Raw genomic sequence first — 23,506 nt, forward strand, 5'->3', positions numbered from 1 at the left:
GAACTATTCTGTACGTTAGAGATCAAAGCACAGTTGTATAAGTTTTTTGAGACAGGAGGCTGTACATTAAATGCTCTTTAATGAACACTTTACACAATCCAGAGATGCACGTACAAAGAAGGTAGTGGTCCCTTCAAGATTAAGGAGGAAGGATATCTGCTAAGGAGTCTGGCTAACGCACAAGACACACTAAAGGGGAGAGGGGAGGCCCAAATGGGGGAAAAAAAATTGTTTACATTTTTCTCATCTTGCCATAAAATGTGAATTTTATTTCATTGCTTATGATTCCAAGAAAACTACCATTGTTGCTGTTATGCACAGTCTCCTAATGTTCCATTCTGTATGTTTCTGTTTGTTTTAAGATGTTTTGAAGCTGATTACTCTTGCAGATCTGGCTGGGGATGGGGTAGGGGCTGGGAGTGGAGTGGATAGCAGCCAGGGGGAAAAAGAAAAAGTGTACTGGTGTCTTTTATCTGTTCCAGAAGCTCTCTCAACAAGAAATATGTGCTTGGCATAGTTGCGGTGTGAAATACTACATTCTGTGGGCAAGCATTCAATTGTGACCCAGGAGAATAATCTGCCCTCAATACAAGAACCCAACTCTTAGAGGGATTTTCCATTGCTCTCCAAGATAATTGCATTGCCCTATCTCGTGGAAGCCTGGAGTTGCTCAGATGAGAAAAGGCCTCCAGGAGCACATTGTTAAGACTTAAGCTACTAAGATACTGTTACTTGCTTGTAGATCCCCTGCAATCCAGGGCTGCCTGACTACACAGGCCTGTGGGTATCTCTGCCTATCCCCTGGCTGGACTGTACACCTCTAGAAAGCATTCTAATTTTACAAGTTGCTTTATTGTTAATTTGCCCACAGTAGGTATTCTTGAGCAAACAATAATTCTCTGCTCACTTCAAAGCCTACCTCTGCCAGATTTCAGCAGTGTGACCAACTATGTTTCTGGTACTAAAGTAACTGAAATCTTTATTGAAGGTCTTTTAAAATAGATATTTCCCTGTCACCACTTTTTGCATTAGTGAGTTTGCGTCCTCAGGTAATTATGGTTTATCTGCAGCCTTTTGATACCAAACTTTCCCCACCTTCCCTAAAAGAAGTTAAATTATTCCTTTTCATTAGATGTGTCTTCAGGATAAAAGACTACTGTTTTGCCTGTGTCAGTTGTTGAATACATGTGCCTATCCTTCATATTAATGCTGCTGCTTGCTTTCCAGTGGGAGCAGGAGAGGCTGTGAATTTTGCAGCTTATGCTTTTGCTCCTGCCACTCTGGTCACCTCACTGGGCGCTCTGAGTGTTCTTGTCAGGTACGTGAGCAGTAAGGAACTTGGCTTCTGCAGAGATTTTAATACCATGATTCACATAACCCACAAGAAATAGATTACTAAGCGTATCTCAAAGCAAAATTTTGAAAATCACAAAAATAATTTAAGAAGATTCCACAATAAATAGCAGTAGAAATAAGAAACAGAGTGTCTTCCTGCCAAACTTAAGGTAATTGTGTGTTTTCTTTGTGATGATTCAGTGAAGCCAAGCAGTTTTCCCCTCTCACCTGAACAAATTGCCACAACCCTCTTTATGCTTTCTGTTGTCATAGTGGTTAATGACCATAGTTATCAGAGGACTTTAAAAAGCATGATATTTGGGTTAGACTTCAGCTCTTACTAAAACGCTTGCATTGATGCTGAATTACTTCTGTTTGGAGACATCTTAGTTTCTTTTAGTCCTGCAAGCAGGTGTCATTTTCCTGTCAATAGAAAGTGGATCTAATATATCTGAGTTGATCATTATTATGATCCCAAATGAATGTGTTCCCTGAGCCCATGAACTGTTTTATTTTGTAACTAAGAAAACTATTGTGTTTTTGCCTTTTCCTTTTATCTCCATTATCAACCTCTAGAAGAAAGTTTATGACTAGGCCTACCCACTGGTGGGAGTGCCAGGGCATAAGGAGAAGGGACCACAGCTGACCTAGTGGTTGAGCAGCAGGATGGCATAATCTGTGTCCATCGTGGTGCCAGTCTAGAGGCCATAGCAACCAAAGTAGTGGGAGCATTGGATAGGTGAAAGTATCAGGGCAATAGCAGCTGGTAAGGAAATATTTTAGTATTTTGACAACCCATTTGGTTGTACTTGTGTATACCAGCTAAATACTGGCCCTGAAGAGCAGAGTTAATTCTTCTTTAGGCTTATATCTTTCTTTGAAGCTTTCATGAGCATGCATGTTCTAAATGTATCATGCCAGTAAGATGTAAAATATCTTCTACTTTGACTTTACAGAAAAAGATGGGGAAATTGAAAACAAATTGAGTGGGACCTCTTAGAAGGTCATGGGAAATTTTCAGGTGTACAGAATGCCTATTATAATGTTTTAGATAGAAAAGCAATTAAGCAGATTTGATTAATCATCTTTTCTGAATTTTAAAGCTAATCAGAGTACAGATGTAGAAAATAAACTTACAGTTACCAGAAGGTGAAGGGAGAGAAAGGAATAAATTGGAAGACTGGAATTGACATATATATACTATATATAAAATAGACAACTAATAAGAACCTACTGTATAGCATAGGGAACTCTACTCAATACTCTGTAATGGCCTATATGGGAAAAGAATCTAAAAAAGAGTGGATATATGCATATGTATAGCTGATTCACTTTGCTGTATTCCTGAAACTAACAGAACATTGTAAATCAACTGTACTCCCATGAAATTTTTAAAAAATAGCAAACTACCAATGATTTTTAAAATGTTAATCTTAAAGTTTGACAAATGGTAGAAATTTTTCTAAATACAAATTTAGTAATATATAACAAACTTCACACACATACATAAAGCAAGCAAGCTAATTGGGGTTTTCAGTGTCACGTAGCATATTCCAAGCAGTTGACTGAGATACAGACTGGTACACACCATGGCATGACAACTGAGCTGCTGTGGAATCCAAAGGTAATTGAATAAGAGTGATTTTTTTTTCCTTCTTCCAACAGTGCAATATTGTCTTCCTACTTTTTAAATGAGCAATTGAACATTCATGGGAAAATAGGCTGCATATTAAGTATATTGGGATCAACTGTGATGGTTATCCATGCCCCACAAGAAGAGAAAGTTGCTACTCTGCACGAAATGGAAATGAAATTGAGAGACCCAGGTCTGTAATTCAACTGAAAGAGACACTCAAATTCTGCTCCACTTTCTGTCATCACATGAGTTTGTAATAATATTGTAATATGCTTCCTGCAAACCTGTCTGTGGCTTGAGGTATAGTACAAAAAGGTGCCACAACTAATTTTTGTGTTCGTGCTTCGCTTCCTCAGAATGAAGGGAAGAGATGGGAATTGGAGAGGGGAAAGGCTTATATTCCAACCCAAACTTTGACATCTTCCTCATTCTGAAAATAAAGTCAATCAGGCAATACCTGCTGTACCTTATAGTGTTGTCTGTGAGGTTCAAATGTCTGTGAAAGTCCATTGTGAGATATCAAAAGCCATGCAGTAACATGTTGCTGTTCCTGTTTTTAATTTAATCACGGTTCTCTTTCTAATACACTTATGCTCCTAAACTCATGACTAACAAGATTTCACAAAGACCTGACCCTATTGGCGTTTTCTAAAGTCTAATTCTTTTCTCCTTCTAACAGGATTTATCTGCTTTGCTGTGATCATAACTGTGATCTCCTTGGTACTAATTTTGATTGTGGCGCCCAAGAAAGGACAGACCAATATATTGGTCTACATATCAATCTGTTCATTGATTGGAGCATTTTCAGTTTCCTCTGTCAAGGGCCTGGGAATTGCCATTAAGGAACTACTGGAATGGAAGCCCGTTTATAAGCATCCCCTGGTCTTTGTTTTGTTGGCTGTACTTGTGCTTTCGGTGGCAACACAGATCAACTATCTCAACAAGGCACTGGACACCTTTAATACATCTCTTGTGACTCCCATTTATTACGTGTTATTCACATCCATGGTAGTGACTTGCTCCGCCATCTTATTCCAAGAATGGTATGGCATGAATACTGGAGATGTCATCGGGACTTTGAGTGGGTTCTTCACCATCATCAATGGCATCTTCCTTCTACATGCTTTTAAAAACATTGACATTACCTGGAGTGACCTGACATCCACTACTCAGAAAGAAGTCCTCTCTGCGAATGGCAGTGAAGACAAATATGTCTTACTAGAGAACACAGACTGTACAGTCCCAGGATTCGATGATGACATTACCTTGTATAGCAGGACTGGTCAAAATCCCTAAAAACGTGGACTTTAACCACCAGGAGACACTTGGAGAGGAGAAGGAATACCTGATTCTTGAAAGAAATATTAGGAAAGCTGGCATTTTTAAAGTTCTAACTAATAATGTACACATGAGGCCAAATAAAAATGCCTGCACTTTTGGCCATCAAGTTTGAAAAATCCAAGTTTTGGTCCAGAAGACTTCTGCTGTTTTTCATTTCTGCAAACTTGAAACACTCCCTAAGCATGAAAGAAGTCAAAGAATTAGATAACTCTCAGGATAATCTCTTTCTTCTGGTCACAGTGTGTGTGACCTGCCAGGTGGCTCTTCATTTCTTTGGCTGCTATTCTTGGTCTCTCAGTAATTCACAGGTAAACTCAACTGTGTACTGATAAGCAGAATATCAATCATCACTCTAATGAGTCATAGTTTCAAATTATTAAGACTGAGAAGCGAGATCACTGATGCTTCCCCTCGCTCTACAGCTTCCTTCTTTCTAAAGGGAAGAGAGTGCTAAAGAACACACACATGTTGGAAATCTGCTCGGTGGTATGCTAGACTGTGCAAGACACATGTGCCCATGAAGGGCTTATAAGTTGTAATTTATTGATATATCATAGAGGTTTATTAACAATTAAAATGGGAGAATGGAAGAGAGAAATACTTAATACCTTAGGTAAATGAAACTATTTTTTCTTTTCACAAAAACATGCACATGATTATGTTCATGGGTTCTTTTAATTCAGACCTGAACAACACAGGACACAATTGAGTTTCTGAAGAAGTACAAGTGATTTCAGCTTTGGCGTTCTTTACATTCATTTTGTTCTTTACTTTTATTATTATTATCCCAAGTGTCATTTTTCTTTTTGATGTAGAGACTTTCAAAGAGTAATTGCTACATTGTTTTAGCATTATATTGTACACTTCAATTTTTCTCAAAGGTTTAATCCCCAAAGGGTGGGTTTTCCACAAACTAGAAACAAATAGAAAAATCTTTATGAAAGACCTGAATGAGTTATCATAATTGTCCTCTTGAAATCTGGCACTTTCACCTTTATTAAGGAAATTATAATCGGTTACTAACCTTTTAAAAAATATACATATCCTACCACAATAAGTGGTAGATTGTCTTTTTCTGTTGAATTTCATCCTGGCCATGCTTTCCATCCATTTTATTGTAATTATCTGGGGAGAATAGGAAGGTGGGTTAACTTCTTAGAAAACAAAATACTAAGACCTCGGGGTAAAATACTAAGACCTTAGTACAGGGAAATATATTTTCATGTTAAAGCCTGCATAAAATTTTCCTATCTCACTCCAAGTGCATGGGAGAAGTAACAATTTTGGTGGTCTTTACTGTTTATGGGTAGATTACTCATCACTCATTGATTTAATGGAAAAGAAATTAGCTATATTATTTCTAGACCAAAGTTATTTCTCTCAAAAAAATCCTAATCCCAAAATTATGACATGAAAAAAAAAACAAAAAACCCTGCAGTTTGACTGGATTTTTCTTCTCTAACGTCAAATGTTATTTTGTTTGTAATCTAGCTCAAGTCTAACCTGGGTAATAGTAGTAGATTCTTTTCTTCAGAATTCCATTAAAGTGACTTGAGCATTTCCACAGTTTCGTTGAACTACGACTGACGTCCACAGAGATGACCTGAAATGATTGCAAAGTTCTAAAGTGCTGGTATAGTCTCTTTGGCATAGGGCTTCCCAGATGGCGCAACGGCACCCCACTCCAGTACTCTTGCCTGGAAAATCCCATGGACGGAAGGCCTGGTGGGCTGTAGTCCATGGGGTCGCTAAAAGTCCGACATGACTGAGCAACTTCACTTCACTTTCCCAGATGGCGCTAGTGGTAAAGAACCAGCCTGCTAATGCAGGAGACATGAGAAACACAGGTTCAATCCCTGGATTAGGAAGATCTCCTGGAGAAGGGCATGACAACCCACTCCAGTGTCCTTGCCTGGAGAATCCTATGGACAGAAGGGACTGGCAGTCTACAGTCCATGGGGTTGCAAAGAGCTGGACACGACTGAAGTGACTTAGCACACAGGCAGTGTTGAGTGCAATGCAGTGCCTTCCAAATTTTTGAAAACTGATAATCCACGGAAGATTCATGGGTTGATACCTCAGGTCAAATATATGTTTACTCTGTTGATTGCTGTTTCATCTAAATTGTATATCAGATACATAAGTTAGGAACACAAGCTTGTGTTCATAGAAAAGGTGGTTTCTAAAAAGGTAGGTGTTAAAAGTTGTAGAAATTCATTTAAAGTTTTTCTTTTCTTCTGTTGAAAACTGTTGCTTTCTCCAGGACACCTTCTTAGTGAGCAAATTCATAGCATCCAACCTGACTCCAAGGTAGTCCTCCGTTTAACTGAATCTTGGTTTCAGGTATTTCCTCAAGGTCACCTGTTACAAAGCTTTGCCCTTGGTATATTGTACCCAGCTTGAGGGTTCCTGGAATACAAGAAACCATGTGTACCCTGGGATGGATAATGAACTGGTGTTGACACATATGCCCAGGAGAAAGTCTCAGAAAAATCTAATGAGTTGAAATATATTGAGAAACAATGAAACATTTGAAAAACTCTAAAAATCTCTGGTGGGCATATGCATTGAAAAACCAAAATTTTGCAAATCCAAAACCCAGAATACTTTTTCCCAAATAGGAAGATGTTGTCTAAGAAGGAATAAAATGCTGGATCCCTATATTCAGACTAACTGTGTTAGTCTAACTGGTACTTTGAAATGTATATATTTTAATATACATACACTTTATCTCAGATACCTTAAGATTTATTATGTGAAAAGCCTTTCGTAATTCTGTAAACATAATAGTTTTATTTTCTAACTTACAATTTTATTCCTAGATCAATGGTTAATTCTTAGTTCAGATTTCCAAATGTTCATAAAAGCCTCTAGATTTGGCAGCATGCAATTAACATTTTTATGAGTATGAAATCAAATATATGTATATGGAAAGCACTCACATTTATCCCTGACATTGAGGCATTCAATACAATTCAGTTCTCTTTGAAACATTTTAATTCTCATAGTCTTAATATTAGACTGATAAGGACCATTAGTCATCAGTTTTCATAAATTCTTTTTTGTTCTCAGTTTGTCACTTTAGTTCATTTTTAATAATGCAAGTGAAAATGAATTCTATTAGTGTAATATCAACAATACAAAATGTCAGACAAAAATATTTTTCATAATAAAACCAAACTAAATACAGTTTTCACATCCCAATAAAGCTTTGTAGAAAATAACATATCAATATATATGAAATATTTTCAAATATTTAAAAAATTATGATCATGAAATTTTCTATTTTTCTAATGTTTATAAATACTGTGCATTTTAGAAAGTTTACAACTTTTGATGTTTCTCTGTATCTTTCATTTGTAATAAAATAATGTGGCTTACTTATCCTTGTTGGAGTTCCGTTTTGAGTTTCTTGAAGTTAAGTTTATGCCATGGCAAAATTAAAAAGAAAAATTCGAGGTTTAAAATGCTTTATGCTTAATGCTTTGTCATTTTCCTTGAAATTAAAGTCTATGTTTTAGAGAAAGGCTCTGCACAAAACCATCTCCTGTATAACTAACTGATCTGGCACCTGAACAAAAAGGAGAAGAAACTGTCTTATTTTTTTGATAATTTTGTTGAACAGTCAGTGTAATGGTATCACCTCTCAGTTCAGAAATTTAAAAGAAAAACAAGAAAGAGAAAAATATATATAACAATATTTGGTAGCACTGCATTACATTAAAATTTATATTCTCAAACCCTCTTTCTGGCCCCAGGGAAACTTGACCACATGCCTTTATCAACTTTATCAGTATTGACCATATCACCATGACTTTATCAACTTTCCTTATTTTAATTTGAATTCATGTTTAAGAACAGCTCTCTCAGCTGTTTGTAAGGAAATGAATTGTCTAGGGTACAAAAGCCTCTTTCTTACCTGTGTCTGTTTTTTAAATGAACAGAAATAATTTGCAGTTCCCTAAATCACATTGCTACTTAGGGCCAGAATGAGGACCAAAACCCAAGCTCCCCAAACTACCCACTCCACAGTATGCAGGCACATATAAGGAGGACTTGGTGGAACACATCTCCCCAGAGTTAGAATGAACTACAACTGCCCCCAGCAAGCCGTGTTAGCGTAGACCAAACATTACAGTACCCTGGCTGCAGTGTACAGGAAGCCTCTAAGAGGTAAGCTTAGGTTACAAAGAGTCTTAAATTTTATCTACAACAATGAACAATATATGTTTCCCAACTGAGAATTTGTTTGCCAAAAAAACAAGCAGAAAAAGCTTTTTGAGAGAGCTGACCACCTGAGACACCTTTTCCCACTTCAGTTACAAATCATGAAAAATCTTCTTGAAGGAAAACTGAGTCTCCATTAATGCCTTCAATATGGGAGAAAACCTCTGAGTTCTAAAGCACTTTTGTGTTTCATATGGAGAACTCCCCCTGTGGCTGGGAATGGAGCCGGCAGGAATCTGTAGGCCAAGCGTCACTAACCTCAAGCTTGTCCAGTGGTCAGGAGGCAAGGCCTCACACCAGTTTTCTGCACTGGGGTGCTCTTAAGACCATGTGGCCCTCCCTCACACAGCCACATGTAGGCCCGAGCAACTACTTGACTGGGGTAGGGGGCGGGGCGAGGGAGAGAGGTGTGTGGTGCAGAGGGGATGACCGATGGAGGTAAAAGCCATGAGTACCATATTCTCAGAATTCCCTCCCACACCCTGCTTTCTGTGATCCAGCCAGAAATTCCTGACCACCAGCATGAAACTCAATCTGTTCCTACAGCTTGTGTCACTATAACAGCCAAGATGTGGAAGCAACCGAAGTATCCATCAACAGATGGATAGATAAAGAAGATGTGGTATGTATACACAATGGAATAGTACTCAGCCATAAAAAAACAGTGAAATAATGCCATTTGCAGCAATATGGATGGGTCTACTTCCCTGATAGCTCGAAGATCCGCTGGGGAAGGGATAGACTACCCACTCCAGTATTCTGGCCTGGAGAATTCCATGGACTAAAGTCCGTGGGGTCACAAAGAGGCAGACACAACTGAGGAACTTCCACACTTTCAGAGATTATGATATTAAATAGGTCAGAGAAAGATAGACATCATATGCTATATCTTACTTGTGGCATCTTTAAAAAAATGATACAAATTTATTTACAAAACGGAAACAGACTCACAGACTTAGATAACGAATTTATGGTTACCAATAGGGAAGTTGGGGAAGGTGGGGGAGGGATAAATCAGGAGATTGGGATTAAAAGCTACACAAAACACTGTATATAAAATATATAATAACCAACAAGGACCTACTGTATAGCGCATCAAACTCTGCTCAATGTTATGTGGCAGCTGGATGGGAGGGGAGTTGGGGGGAGTATGAATACATGTATATGTATGGCTGGTTGTTGGTTTTTATTTTTTTTTGCTATTCACCTGAAAATATTACAATGTTATTAATCAGCTATACCCCAATACAAAATAAAAAGTTTTTTTAAAAAAGAATACATATATAAAATGGAATCACTTTGCTGTACACCTGAAACTAATACAACATTGTAAATCAATTATATTCCAATAATTTTTTAAAAGAAAACTAGGTACAATAAAAGTATTATACTTAAAAAAGCTTGTGGATTGCATTGTGAATGCCTTCTATAGACTCACCAACCATGGAAACCAAATACAGGGCCTGACTCTTTAGCATCTATGAATCAAGTCTCTAGATCTTCCCTGGAATGGATCTGGGTGAAGTATATGGCTCCTCCTTGAGTTAATTGTGCACAACAAACATTCAGAAAATAAACTCAAACACGTCCCAATGAAATAAATTGTTTCATAGACCAAGAAGGGACAAACTAGCTCTCCGACTCAGAAAGTCTCCTTGTTTTTCAATTAGTTTTTGCCTTTGTTTTCACTATAAACATTTCATCATTTCACTAGAAGAGTTTAAATCAAGTATATTTGAATAAAAGAGTTCACACTTCTCCCAATCCAGGGAATGGTAAGTCTAGGTTATAATGGACAAGCCTTGCAGGAAACAGAAATTTAATTATTATGGATAGAATGTGGTTTTATTTACCCTTGTTATCTTACTTGAACTTAATTCCTTCTGAGTAATCTTGCATGCACAGGAAAAAGGGCAAGGCTCTTTGAGAGTCTGGGATCACAGGATCGTAGCATGTTAACTTAAGGAAGGCAGTGATTCAGTCTTTTCAACAAGTACTGAGACAGACTTTCTGCAAAGGTAGACTGCTGGATTGAGTTCACATGAGCAAGAAGGAGGGTCAACATTGGAGACACCACAGTGTGGTTTCACTGTGAGAACCAAACTGGTTTAGGTCAGGTGGACTTAAGGAATTCAGTGCAATTCAGGCTACAGGCAGCATTTCCACTTCTTATGGGGAGGTGCCTGCTGATAGGAGATCACCCTGCTGCTCGAGGAAAAATAAAAGGCATGGAAGAACTGGTCAAACAAGATCAAGTGTTATATTATTTGTTTTGCTTCATGGTGTGGCATAGCTGGGGCTGGAAGAAGCAGGTCCCCACCAGCGACCTGAGCACGTGATCTTACCTTCATAAGACTGGGATAATTTACAGTCTAGCCAGGTGAAGATTAAACCCTTCTGACAAACTCATCTGTGTGTCCAGTGTCTCTGAAAGACCATGACTTCAGAATCATCAATGAGACATAAAGGCTGAGCTCTAAAACCTGTAGCTGAACAGAAACATGTCCAATTGAGTTCCCAAGCAGACAAGAAAACAAGGCTTAATTTCAGAGTCAGAAACTCACTTGACTTTCACTTCCCCCAATCAACCAGCAGATTCCACAAAACAACAAAGCCCTTCCTAAAATACATGAATGTCTGGCTCTTTTCCTGAGATTCATGAATTCTGTATGCAGAGTGCCCCCCACCCCTCCTCCGTGAGATATAAACAGTAACTCCTCAGGTCTTGTCCAGTGGTTAAGACTTCGCCTTCCAATGCAGGGGATGTGAGTTCAATCCCTGGTCCGGGAGCTAAGATCCCACGTGCCCTTTGCCCCAAAATCCCAAAACGCAAACAATATTGTAACAAAATCAATTAAGATTTTAAAAGTGGTCCACATTAAAAAAAAAATCTTAAAAATAATTTTAAATGAGTACATCCTCTCTAGGTTCTCAGCATCTTTAATATCTTCTCAAGAGACCTGGAAGCACTGCCATCCAGAGAGGAGAAACTGCAAACTTCCTGCCTCTGGATTTCTGGCTCTTTGTAAAAAAAAAAAAAAAAAAAAGTCATTGTATTCCTTTTGCCCCCGGCTGTGCTGGTGGCTCAAAGCAAGCTAACTAAAGCATCTGAGGTCTTAGTAAGCTGTTGAACAGCTGTTAGTCATCAGGCATCACTGAGATATCTTTCTCACTTTGTTCCACCTTTTAAAAAATCTTCACAAGAAGTCTTGACCCAGAGAAAACATACATAAAGTATTTTATCTCATGCAATGATTTTTGACCCTGACTGCACATTACTTTCGCCTGAGAAGGCTGTTTTACCTTCCCAAGCCCAGGCCCCACCCCAAACCAATCAAAGAGAACACGTGAGGGTGGGGGCACAGTCATGCTATCTTGTTAGAGATTCCCCCCGGTGATTTTAATATGCAGCCAGGCTTGAGAACCACAGATCTGATCTAAGACCCCACCTATCCAAGTCACAGCCCCATGGCAAAGCTGTTTTTTAAAAAGTGCTGAAACAGAGCATGTATATTCTGTGGCTATGGTTGTTTTCAATTTCTTAGATTTCAATGATCTTTGAAGTGAGCTACATAATTGGGACCTAAGAAACACATAGGAAGATAGCTGCCAATAGAAGAATCAGTAGACATGTCTCATTTAGGAATAGGTTTGGCTTCTGGTAATTAAATGACTGACTAATATTGGCTTAAAGAAATAGGGATTCATTCGTTTCATAGAACAAGAAGCATAGAAGCGGGCAATGCAGAGCTGCCACAAAGGAGAGATTCATGCCCTTTGTATCTCTCTGCTCCATAGACAAGGCTGCCAGATTTAATAACAACAAACACCACCCAGCTGAATTTGAACTTCAGACACACAATACCTCAAATAGTATAAGAATATCCCTACAATCTTTGGAACACACTGTTATAAAGAGTTCAACTGATGACAGTTTTCAAGCCTCATCACTGCCTTCTTCCCGTCTGCCTACGCCCAAGCAAGCTGATAGGAACCGATGCTCCTTCCGTAGCAGCTGAAGTTCAAACTACACCAGCCCAGCCCCTTCCTCTCCGCCCCACCCCTCCTGGCCACAAAACCCCAAGGAAACCGCCCCTCCCTGCTCTCTCAAGTCAACTTTTGCGTCTGCTGGGGAGCGTGTCCACTGATGTCCGCAGAAACCCTCACTCTCATAAACCTTTCACACTCTCTCGATGTGTGTATGACAGCGGCAGTCTCAACATCTGAACCAAGTTTGGGGTAGGGGTTCATCCATTTCTGAGGGTGACCACAACAGAAGAGACTACAACACACTGAAAAACTGTTTGTTGGGAACCCCCTGGGGGTCCAGTGGTTGAGTCCACGCTTTCAGTGTCCATCCCTGGTCTGGGAACTAAGATCCCTGCAAGCCATGCACAACGTGGCCAAAAAAAGAAAAAAGTCAATTATCCAAAACTCAAATTTAACTGGTCCTTCTATGTTTCATCTGAGAACCCCATCCACCGTCACTATACCTACTATTCCTCCAAGTCTCAAGGCCGTGCTCCAAGCAGGAAGAAGCAAAAGTTTTCCTTCTGGTGAGACTGGTTTCTTCCTTTGGGAAGGGAAGCTATCCTTGGGTGCTTCTGGCTGCATCTCATTATGTAGAACTTTCTCATGCGGGTAAGCTTGCCATGGGGTTTTAAGAACGTATCTGCCAATGCAGAAGATGTGGCTTCGATCCCTGGGTTGGGAAGATCCCCTGGAGAAGGAAATGTCAACCCACTCCAGCATTCTTGCCTGGAGAATTCCACGGACAGAGGAGCCTGGTGGGCTACAGTCCATGGAGTCATAAAAGAGTCAGACATGACTTAGCAACTAAACCAACAAGCTTGCCACAAGACAGCCTTAAAAATTGAATTTTTCAACCTTTCATAACAGGAATAATAAAGGATCTTACCTGACTTTTGGAAGATAAAACCCCAACAACTACCAGGAAATATGTAATAGGCATAATAACTTTGAAATACGTCACTCACTTACAAGGCCATTTCCCTCTCTCTGAATCCAGTTAGTCTGTGGGGGTGGGAAGGCAAATGTCCTTTGGGAAGAAGGATATGGCCTAAAGACCTGCACCATTGACATCAGCTGGGAGCTTTTTAGTAACTAAGACTCTGAGGCCCCACCTCAGACCTATTGAATCAGAACCTGCATTTTGACAAAGGCCGTAGGTGATTGTACATACATTAGCGTTTGAGAGTAACTGACCTGGAAGAACAAGGGTTGTCACATTTGACTCCTATTGGAATAAGCCAAAGAACTTAAAAAGTCCTGTGCTAGTGATTCTGATTTCATTGCTGTAGGATGTTGCCTGAGCATGAAACCTCCCCAGATGGTTCTAATAATCAGTGAAGACTGAGAACCACTGGGCTAACAACCGTGGTTCTCAACCCTGCATGAGAATCACTTGGGGCACTTTGTTGTAAAACCACCAATGCCTGGGTCCCCTCAAAGCAGTTAAATAAGATATTTTTGAAGAGTTCTTGGATCATTCTAATGTGTGGGGACCAGGGCAAGGAAGTGAAAATCTCATCTTCTTTGGGAGAGTGATGTTAGATGGGTTGACGATACCACCGAGGCAGGGGAGGCCAGGTGGACACTGCCAAGGGCAGTGGGGGGCTTTGCTGTGATTCATATTTCAGACTCCTGGAGGGGGTTCCCTCACAAACAGTCCCAGCCCAAGTCTGGCAAGCAGTCATAGTAAGATAAACTCTGCCACACAACAAGGTCAGGCAGGGTGGTAAGGGGGAGGGGGGGGAGTGCACAGTTGCAGGGTTTCAATTTTCTGAGCTGTTCTACCCTGAGTGATATGAACAAGACCCAGAAGTTCCCACACACACTCAAGATGAGGCTCAGGAACTCAATGAACTGAGAGCAGAAGCACTGTCATGGTGCCCATTGTTCGAGAGCCAAGGTGACTGGCAGCCTCGGCTACAACACGCCCAGGGTGAGGGACAAATGGAACTCAGAGCAGAGCCTAAGAGGGGCCCACAGTGCCAGCAAGAGCTGGGATGAGGTTTCGGCAGCCAGGAAAGACTTCTGTATCCTGAGCTAGTACTCTCACCTGGCAAATCCCATGGACGGAGGACCCTGGTGGGCTGCAGTCCATGGAGTCGCTAGGAGTCGGACACGACTGAGTGACTTCACTTTCATTTTTCACTTTCATGCATTGGAGAAGGAAATGGCAACCCACTCCAGTGTTCTTGCCTGGAGAATCCCAGGGATGGGGGAGCCTGGTGGGCTGCCGTCTCTGGGGTCGCACAGAGTCGGACATGACTGAAGCGACTTAGCAGCAGCAGCAGCAGTCAAGAGAGGCCAACCTACACCAGCCACCAACATGGTCTGCAAAGGCCAGTAGGACAAGCAGCAACCAGGCTGATAAGCAGTGTTGCTGAGACCAGAGGTGCCAGGGGACACTGCTCCAATCCAAGCAGCCTTCCCATTCACGTCAGCAGCTCACGGTCACCTCACCAGGGCTGATAGTCATGGTCTCCATCAGCAGGGCTGGACTGATTACTGGCGGTCAGCATCCGTTCTGATTGGTGTCTGCCTGTGACAAATCAGTTGGTAAATATTTTGAATATCACCCCCTGGATAAAGTCACCCCTCTCTCGTCTCTGCCCAGATGCTACCTTGTCAGAAACAGAAGGCAAGGCAAAATCTGAGAGACAACCCACTTCACCCACAGAGAATATTCTCATTTTTGCCCTGGACTAAAGTCACAAGATTAAATTTTCCCAGCACTCCTAAGCAGGTAGGGGCACCTGAGGAAAACAAGATAATTTCAGATAAAATTAAATAGCTGCAGGCTGCTTGTACATCTGGTAGGAGTGTGAAGAAACTTCTATCCTTGTGTAGACACAAGGATAATCTACTTCCTCTATTAAATATTGATGTGTCTATATGAATTTATATTTCTCTATAGATTTATTCAGGAATCTTTTTTTTTCTGTTAATCTGATGTCAATCCCTAATAAAACATAATTTTCTCTATGTAAACAGGGAAAAGGAGATATAGGAAATTTCTGGGTAAGTCAAATTGTTCTGGAAAAAGTAAGAATTCTACCAAAAAGAAGAGTGGATGAACACCTGAGATTATACACTACAACCAGAAGGAAAAATGGCCTACTATTGTGTGGCAAAGCAATGGATTGGCCAAGAATCCCAAGAGGAGAGCTGCTTACCAGACTGGATCCCCACCTCTGGAAGATGAAGCCTCTGGATAATTCCACCACTTGTATTTCATTGGGTTATTCCATGAGTATTTAGCTTAACTCTGTGTCGGGCCCTATTTAAGGACCTGGGGATATAGCAATGAACAAAACAGACAAAAATGCCTGACATCACACATGTTACAATTTCAGGGATAATGAGACACAATAGACCAAATAAATAAGTAGAAATATATGATTTTTTTTGTATAGTGTTAAGAGCTATAGATAAAAAATTATATGGAAAAAGGAGACGGGGAATGTCCATGGTGGGGTTATTGTTTTAAATAGGATGATTCAAGAAAGCGTAACAGAGAGGGTGACTTTTGAGCAACAGTCTTGAGGAGATGAGGAGGCAAGCCATGCTATCAAGGAGAAGCACTCCTGGCAAAAGGCAGGCAGATGCAAAAGCCCTGAGGTGAGAAGGTGCCTGGAATGTTCGAGGGACAGTGTGGGTTAACAGGGGAGGAGCAGGAGATGAGGTCAATGAGTGGATGCGCACAAGTGCCAGAAGGAAATCACTCTGCTTCAGTCCAAGCCGATTCACCTGCATTTTCAGCTTTCCCAGACAGCTTATCACACAGGAAGTCACCAAACCCACCACTACCGGCACTAAAAGAAGGCACCTATAACGGACTTTCAGCTTTTTCTTAAGATCCTCATTTACTGCTAAAGCTTTCTCATTAGTTATGAGAAAAATTACCCCAGATTACTTCAAAACATTAAAGTGCTAGAGAAAAACAAACCTGGCCAACTGGCACTTAATACTGACAAAGTCCCCCAATTTATCAATCATGCTTGAGCTAATCTGCTTTGAGGAAATAGGGATCATAGCTGAACAGCTCCAAGTTATTACTAGTGAAGATGCTGGACCAAGTGTTAAATGGCCAAGAAAGCAAGAGAGTCACTGGGAAGAGAAGAATGGTGGATGTTTTTTGATTATCTTTCCTGCATCTATTACTCACTCCTCCGCTGCCCTCCCCAGAGCTCTCAGTTTCTATTTCCAAGTGCGAGTGTGCTCAGTTGTGTCCAGCTCTTTTTGTGACCCTATGGGTTGTAGCCTGCCAAGTTCCTCTGTCCAGGGGATTCTCCAGGCAAGAATACTGGAGTGGGTTGCCATGATCCCCCTCCAGGGGATCTTCCCGACCCAGAGATCAAACTCATGTCTCTTATGTTTCCTGCATTGGCAGGCGGGTTCTTTACCACTAGGTGCCACCTAGAAAGCCCCTTCCATTGTTAAACTTCATGGTAATGACTCCCGCTTTCTGCAGCACCCTTTCCCCTATGCAGCTTCCCCTTTCTGAAGCACTGAGGATGACGAAGATCAATTTCCAGTCATTCCTGCAAATGGTATGTGAAAAATTAAGGTTTAATGGTGATTACTGGTTGTTTCATTTTGAATCTAAAACCCTGGACTTCAGAAATAATGGAACTTGATGTAACATTTGAATATCTTGCTTTTGCCACCTTTTGTTCTTATGGAAAAAGCAAGTCATCTTCTAGAAGGTGCCAGAGGTACTCTCTATGACAAAATGAGGCTTCCTCAATTATCCAATTTCACAGGTACCAAGGGTGAAATCTCAGAACTGAGATGCAGGTTCTGAATTGTCCTGGACAATGGATCTCACTAGAAACAGAAACTTCACCAGGTCCTGTTCAAAGGACTTTCTCCTGTAACAGTGTTCAATAGTGGAGCTCAGGAAAGTGCTGAAATAATTAAATCTGTGCAAAAATAGTTTATTAAATAATATAAGGAAGATTATGAAGGACAGTTCCAGAATGCCCACTCATGTGGCTTGTAAAGGTGCATTTTTCATAAAGATCTGTACAGCTCAAAAGCACAACATCCTGCAGGGGAGGCTCCTTTATTCCAGGATTTGGCAGAATTTATTTTCATTTTCTACACATGAGCCACCAAAGTAAAAAAAAAAAAGTCACTCCTCTTCAGTAAAGCAGTGTCCTCAGTTAAGGATAAGGATTTCATGTAACCTTGGGGGCTCTCAGGGCGCTTCTCATGAAGAGCAGCCACTATAAAGACGACTATGGAGCAATTTTTTCATTCTTCATGCATGAGACATAAAGAATATTACAGAAAAATCCAAGTTTAGAAGTCACTCTCAAACATACATGTAGAAAAGTTATTGTCAGAATACTCTCAAGCTTTAACAAATTGGAAAAGCCTGTGATCTTTGCACTGTTTCTCAGAGTCAGTGGCTGTAAAGGGTGATATTCACCATCAGTGACTTCACCCAGGGTTTCCTTTCATGACAGTCCTGCAGGATGATCCTCTGGGTTGGCAGTCCCTTTAGGTCACCAGGTTTCTGCAATCTCTGTAAGAACCTGTAGCAGCTCAGCAAACGTCGGGCGGCCTTTAGGTTTCTGGAAAAGGGAATTGGAGGCGGTCAACTTAGCTTAAGACTCACACAGAGACCAGCTTTGGACCCGGATCCAGGCTAGCTCACCACGAACAGAAGAGACAGATATCTTGGCTGATACACAGGGCATGAACGGCAGTTGAGCGAGGCAGGGGTGTGAAAATATAAGGGAAGAGATCGCTGCAAAAATAAAATGGCTAGAGCTGCAAACACTAGCTGCACGTGGCTATTTAAATTAACTGAAATTAGATACATCTTAAAATTCAATTCTCAGTCACCCTAGCCACTTTTCAATTCTTTGATAGCCAGGTATGGCCTGACCTATTGGACAATGCAGATAGCATATTTCCATCACCACAGAGCGTTCCACAGATCTGCCCTAGAGATCTATTTGGATGACTTGATATGCATGGAATAAAGGAAGAGCTGGGAGAGAGGGGCCTCTAGAGTCCCAAGTCCCCAAGCTCAGCCCCAGTTATTCACTATACCTGACCCCCTGTAGAAAGACAGATTTTAGTCAGAAAGCAAAAGGCATATTTCCATGAGGGCCTTTTCAGGTCTTAAAGCACTGATTGTGCTGTCTTAAGGCTCAGCCAATAAATTCCCAGCCATGAAGATTAGAGCCTTTTCTCTATTTCACAGTGGGATGTGGTTTGACTTTGACTCCATGAGGAAGCTCCATGGCATCTTTGAAATCCATGGGAAATAGAAATATTCATGGTAGTAGAGGTCTCTGGCAACACGGTTAGTAGGGAGACACCACCCCTAGTGGCTTGTAAACCGATGGCATCAATAAAAGTACAGAGTAGGAGACAACCTAAATATATGTCAATGCAGGAATGGATAAAGAAGATGAGGTACATATATACAATGGAATACTACTCAGCCATAAAAAGAGAAAGTAATACCATGTGCAGCAACATGGATGGACCTAAAGATTATCATACTGAGTGAAGTCAGTCAGAAAGAGAAAGACAAATACCATATGATATTACTTATATGTGGATAAACTATGAAACAAATGAACTTATCTACAAAAAAGAAACAGACTCACAGACATAGAGAACAGATTTATAGTTGCCAAGGGGGAGGGGGCGTGGAGGAGGGATGGATTGGGAGTTTGGGATTAGCAGGTGCAAACTATTATATACAGAATGGATAAACAACAAGGTCCTACTGTATACACAGGGAACGATAGTCAATGTCCTGTGATAAACCATAACAGGGAAGAATAAGAAGAATGTACGTATATGTATAACTGAATCGCTTTGCTGTACAACAGCAATTAATGCACAACATTGTAAGTCAACTATAATAAACTAAATTTTTTAAATAGAGAAAATATAACAATTAAAGGACAGAATAGAAGAATATGTGAGCACATGTGCGAGTCTTCCTTGAGACTTAAGAATAAATAGTGGAGCTTGTTGCTGGTGCTGAGGTTCTGCCAGTAGTAGAGCCAATGAAACAAGTATGCTGCTGCTGCTAAGTCGCTTCAGTCGTGTCCGACTCTGTGCGACCCCAGAGACGGCAGCCCACCAGGCTCCCCCATCCCTGAGATTCTCCAGGCAAGAACTCTGGAGTGGGTTGCCATTTCCTTCTCCAATGCATGAAAGTGAAAAGTGAAAGTGAAGTTGCTCAGTCATGTCCGAGTCTTAGCGACCCCATGGACTGCAGCCCACCAGGCTCCTCTGCCCATGGGATTTTCCAGGCAAGAGTACTGGAGTGGGGTGCCATTGCCTTCTCCAGAAACAAGTATAACCATGCTAATATAATCATGTTTGAGTGTAGAGATGCTTAAGCACCTTGTTTACTTGGTCCTCTTGTCAGCATCTTTTTTATCCCTTTTTCTGTCTCCTCTCCACAGATATGTAAAATCTCAATAAGTATTATATTGTATGTGTATATGTACAAGTATATTGCTTTAAACATGTACATTCCTGAGCTATTTACATGATTATTGCAAAGATGCTCTTCAGACATCTGTTTGTTACTAATAGCTTACTTAATATTTTTTTATGTCTTTCAAGATTCCTTGCATAGCAGTTAATCATATGTAAAGTATTTTCATACACTGGGGATATTTATAAAATTAATACTTCTCTGGAATGGAAACAACCATGTTACTTTTGAAATACTGAATTTTTTTAGTGTTTGTGAATTGGAAGTCGAGTGACTTCTTTTTTGGCCAAGAGGAAATCCTCATCCAGCTGTAGTTATTCTGGGCTGAAACTGTCAACTGGAAAGACAGAAGAACTGTAAGTCACAGAGGAGCCTGATGATGGGGAGGGCTGTGTTGAGTTGTGCTCAGAAAAGACAGAGGTGGGATGTAAACTCTTCTGGCTTTATTTTTAAGGTTGGCATTTCAAGTAAAAGAGAAACTGGCCTCCTGAGAGAGAGTTTTCTGAGTACAAGTTCCTGGCTCACTTCCTGCCTTCATTCCTATTCTTGTTTAATCTCTCTATCAGGAGTCTCAAATGCCACAGGAGAGATGAAACCCATTACTCTTAGCCTTGGAAAAGCAAGATGAATTATAGCAGAGTGAAGTAAATAAAAACACCATCCTTCTCTTTCAACGTGAAAATTGAACAAGTTTCCACCCAGAAGTTCATAAAAGGAGTAAAACCTCTCATCACGGAGGCTTTAATAACATCAAGAGTTTCTGTAGGAACCAATTCTGGAAGATAAGAATTAGAAAAGCTACTGAATTCCTCAGTTGAAAGGCCACTGTTAAAATAGGTTGATGATTTTTGTTGTGGAAGTACTTCTGGCTCTCAGGGATCATTACCAAGAAATAGAAACCGTTTCCTGCCATGACAGAGTCCTGGGGTAACATGGGTGATAATCTGCTCTTAGATGCAGAAACTGCCAACCTTTGTAGGAAAGTAAGGGCACTCACCTCATGCCAGCAGCTATACATGACTTCATATATGGACATTGGTGCCAGGTAAGGTCGGTACAGCCTGAAGCCTTTAGAAATAGCTTCCACGACTTGCAAATTTGACTTATTTTCAAAAGGCATTTTTCCTTCTGAGAAAACTTCCCACATCAAAACTCCTGAAAATAAAACACATTAAAATAAGAGGTTAGAGAGAGGTGGTTACTTGGAACTGAAAGAGCTGTTTCCAATTACAAGGCATTATTTCCCTCCTGCAGCCATAGAGTTACAATCATCCAGAATGACTGCAGTTCTACCCAGGAAGCAGATCCTGTGCATTTTAGGTTTTGAACTGAATATATTCCAAGGGAAAACAATTTCTTCCCTTTTCTGTTGGTCCTGACTGCCTCCCTATTGGGAGAAAATGCTGGCAGCATCTTTAATTCAAAGTACTATTCATGTCTCCACACCCTGACATCAATGAAACTTTCTACCATTCCATAGAAAATGACAATATTGTGTAATCCCCTACTGCCTGCTAAGGCCAGGAAAACTCCTGACCAGGAGGAGTGCATTTCCCTCTTTCCACTGAAAGACTGCTGAGTAGAGTCCCAGAAAAGCTGGCAGGGGTTCTGTTTATATAAGCAGGTGTTCAAAACTCATTAATGATTGATGAAGCTCCTTCAAGTCTCTCACTTTGAGTTCGTTTAATTATTCACTTATTCTACAAATATGTATTATGTACTGATCAGATTCCACCCTTATGTTAGAGACACAGAATTAAGATTGAAACCTGTCTAAGTTCTTAAGAATTTAAAAAGCTCACTGTTCAGTGATGAAGAAAGACAGGTGGTCAGGTAAAACTCAAGGGTTTCTAATTGTTCTACAACCACCATTGCTGAGATCCTTATGTTGCTATCACTGGTCTCACAACTCAACTGCTCTCCAGCAGAGCTTAAAATGTCACCAGCCAAGACTATCACATGTCAGTGGAGAGCTAATGAGATCAATACAAGCTAAACCTTATTGTGGGCAATAACATTCACACCCTTTGATGGTACAGATGTCTCTCAAAACCTAAGGCGGCACCCAGGAAGGCCCAGGTGAAAGAGAATAGATAATTTATATATTTATTGCCATTTTCTGGAAGTCAACTCAAAGAACAAATTCTATGAGACATGGGTCCACAGTATCTCTTTTTCAATGAAGAACATTACCCAATATAAATAGCAATTGATAGACCCCAAGGAAGCCTATGTCTAATTTCACAAAATATGGGAATAATAATGTAAATGAGATGGCATCACTGATAGTCAAGCAATGAAGGTTATTAATTACACTCAAGAATAAATGACACTGTAAGATCAGTTTTCCTTGCAAGTCTCTGTGGTGTGGGAAGGTTGGCTGAATTTGTTTTCTAAATCAGTAGACTCTGTAATGGTTTTACAGCAAGTGCTCAGTGGGAAAGGGAAAGATCCCAAAGGCAAATTGATGTAAGAAGGTTACCAGTTGCCAAAGACAATCTGATGTGTTAGAACACCTGAGACAGAAACACAGTTATAAGAAGACTTTTAGCTAGATAATATCAAGAAATCAAAGTTAAAAGAGCAATCTCTATTTTATTCAATAAAGCTCCAACAAATGAACATCAAATTCACTCACCGAATGACCAGACGTCAGATTTGCTGCTGTATCTGTTGAAATGAAAAACTTCAGGAGGGGACCACTTGACTGGGAACTTGGCTCCAGAAGAACTGACATATTCATCATCCAATACGTACCTAGGGCCATCAGAGTTCAGAGCACATTGTATTAGTCACCCCTAAGTTCTGTGTACTTCTAATCCTTTTAGTTAACTCTGATTTCTAAAATACAAAGTATTTTGCCACAGAAAGGCTCAGGATACCTTCTCTTCTTGCTGTCAAGGTGGGAAAGTAACCCTTATACAGTTTCCTCCTTACACCAAACCTCCATTGTGTTTATTATATTTGAATCCCAGAAAACCATAGCAATTCTTCAGTCTAAAACAGGCCTGTGGTTTAATAATGCCAGGCATGAAGGAATCTTGCAGACAGAAATTCAGGATGAGTCAGCAACCACCTGTGTCAAGAGGCAGACCAGGACAAAACAGGAAGATGGTGGCTGCAGGGAAGCCAGCGTCGGTGGATAGCAACAGGGACCAGTCAGGCCATCTCTAGTATGTGGCCCCATGAGACAAAAGGAGTTTGGATTTTGACCCTGAAGAGAGCCAGGGAGAAACCCTGAAATCACTAGGATTAAATTTCTAGCAACCTGAAGGAAAGCAGACTCAACATATAAATTGCCCTGAGTTGTTGAAAATAAGGTTTTCCAACCTTATTTTCAAACCCTTGCTGTCTGTAAGCTACTACAGTTGATAAAATAAATGCAGGAAAAGAACAGCAAAATCAGAGCTGAGCAAACAAATTCTTTTTTTTTCTATTTCAGAAATATATAAGAAAAACTT

The 23,506-nt window shown here is 40.4% G+C and overlaps 3 protein-coding genes and 1 long non-coding RNA gene across 8 annotated transcripts in view; 2 read left to right on the top strand and 2 right to left on the bottom strand.

The window, feature by feature from the left end:
• Positions 1-7,779, top strand: part of NIPAL1 (NIPA like domain containing 1) — a 31,145-nt gene extending 23,366 nt beyond the window's left edge. For both annotated transcript variants that reach the window (XM_055588504.1, XM_055588503.1), the window contains 3 exons: positions 1,228-1,318; positions 3,001-3,161; positions 3,651-7,779. In XM_055588504.1, the coding sequence (XP_055444479.1) occupies positions 1,228-1,318; positions 3,001-3,161; positions 3,651-4,267 (869 nt within the window). In that variant the 3' untranslated portion in view covers positions 4,268-7,779. The remainder of the gene's footprint in view (positions 1-1,227; positions 1,319-3,000; positions 3,162-3,650) is intronic.
• The window catches only part of CNGA1 (cyclic nucleotide gated channel subunit alpha 1), an 89,781-nt gene extending 73,912 nt beyond the window's left edge, over positions 1-15,869 (bottom strand). Inside the window, exons 1-3 of the mRNA XM_055588497.1 lie at positions 15,742-15,869; positions 14,622-15,103; positions 10,885-11,028 (exon numbers count right to left, since the gene is read on the bottom strand). The gene's annotated coding sequence lies outside the window, so the exon portion shown is untranslated. The remainder of the gene's footprint in view (positions 1-10,884; positions 11,029-14,621; positions 15,104-15,741) is intronic.
• On the top strand, positions 13,043-20,853 carry LOC129657840 (uncharacterized). Its single transcript, XR_008717129.1, has 3 exons — positions 13,043-13,180; positions 15,560-17,118; positions 20,612-20,853. It is a non-coding gene; the product is annotated as an uncharacterized LOC129657840 (long non-coding RNA).
• TXK (TXK tyrosine kinase) overlaps positions 17,489-23,506 on the bottom strand; it is a 49,216-nt gene continuing 43,198 nt past the window's right edge. For all 4 annotated transcript variants that reach the window (XM_055588499.1, XM_055588501.1, XM_055588498.1 and 1 more), the window contains 3 exons: positions 22,684-22,802; positions 21,043-21,200; positions 17,489-18,147 (listed from right to left, as the gene is read on the bottom strand). In XM_055588499.1, coding sequence (XP_055444474.1) covers positions 18,079-18,147; positions 21,043-21,200; positions 22,684-22,802 — 346 coding nt within the window. In that variant the 3' untranslated portion in view covers positions 17,489-18,078. The remainder of the gene's footprint in view (positions 18,148-21,042; positions 21,201-22,683; positions 22,803-23,506) is intronic.

This window comes from Bubalus kerabau, chromosome 7 (assembly GCF_029407905.1).
Source record: "Bubalus kerabau isolate K-KA32 ecotype Philippines breed swamp buffalo chromosome 7, PCC_UOA_SB_1v2, whole genome shotgun sequence".
In the NCBI taxonomy this organism is placed as follows: Eukaryota; Metazoa; Chordata; class Mammalia; order Artiodactyla; family Bovidae; genus Bubalus; species Bubalus kerabau.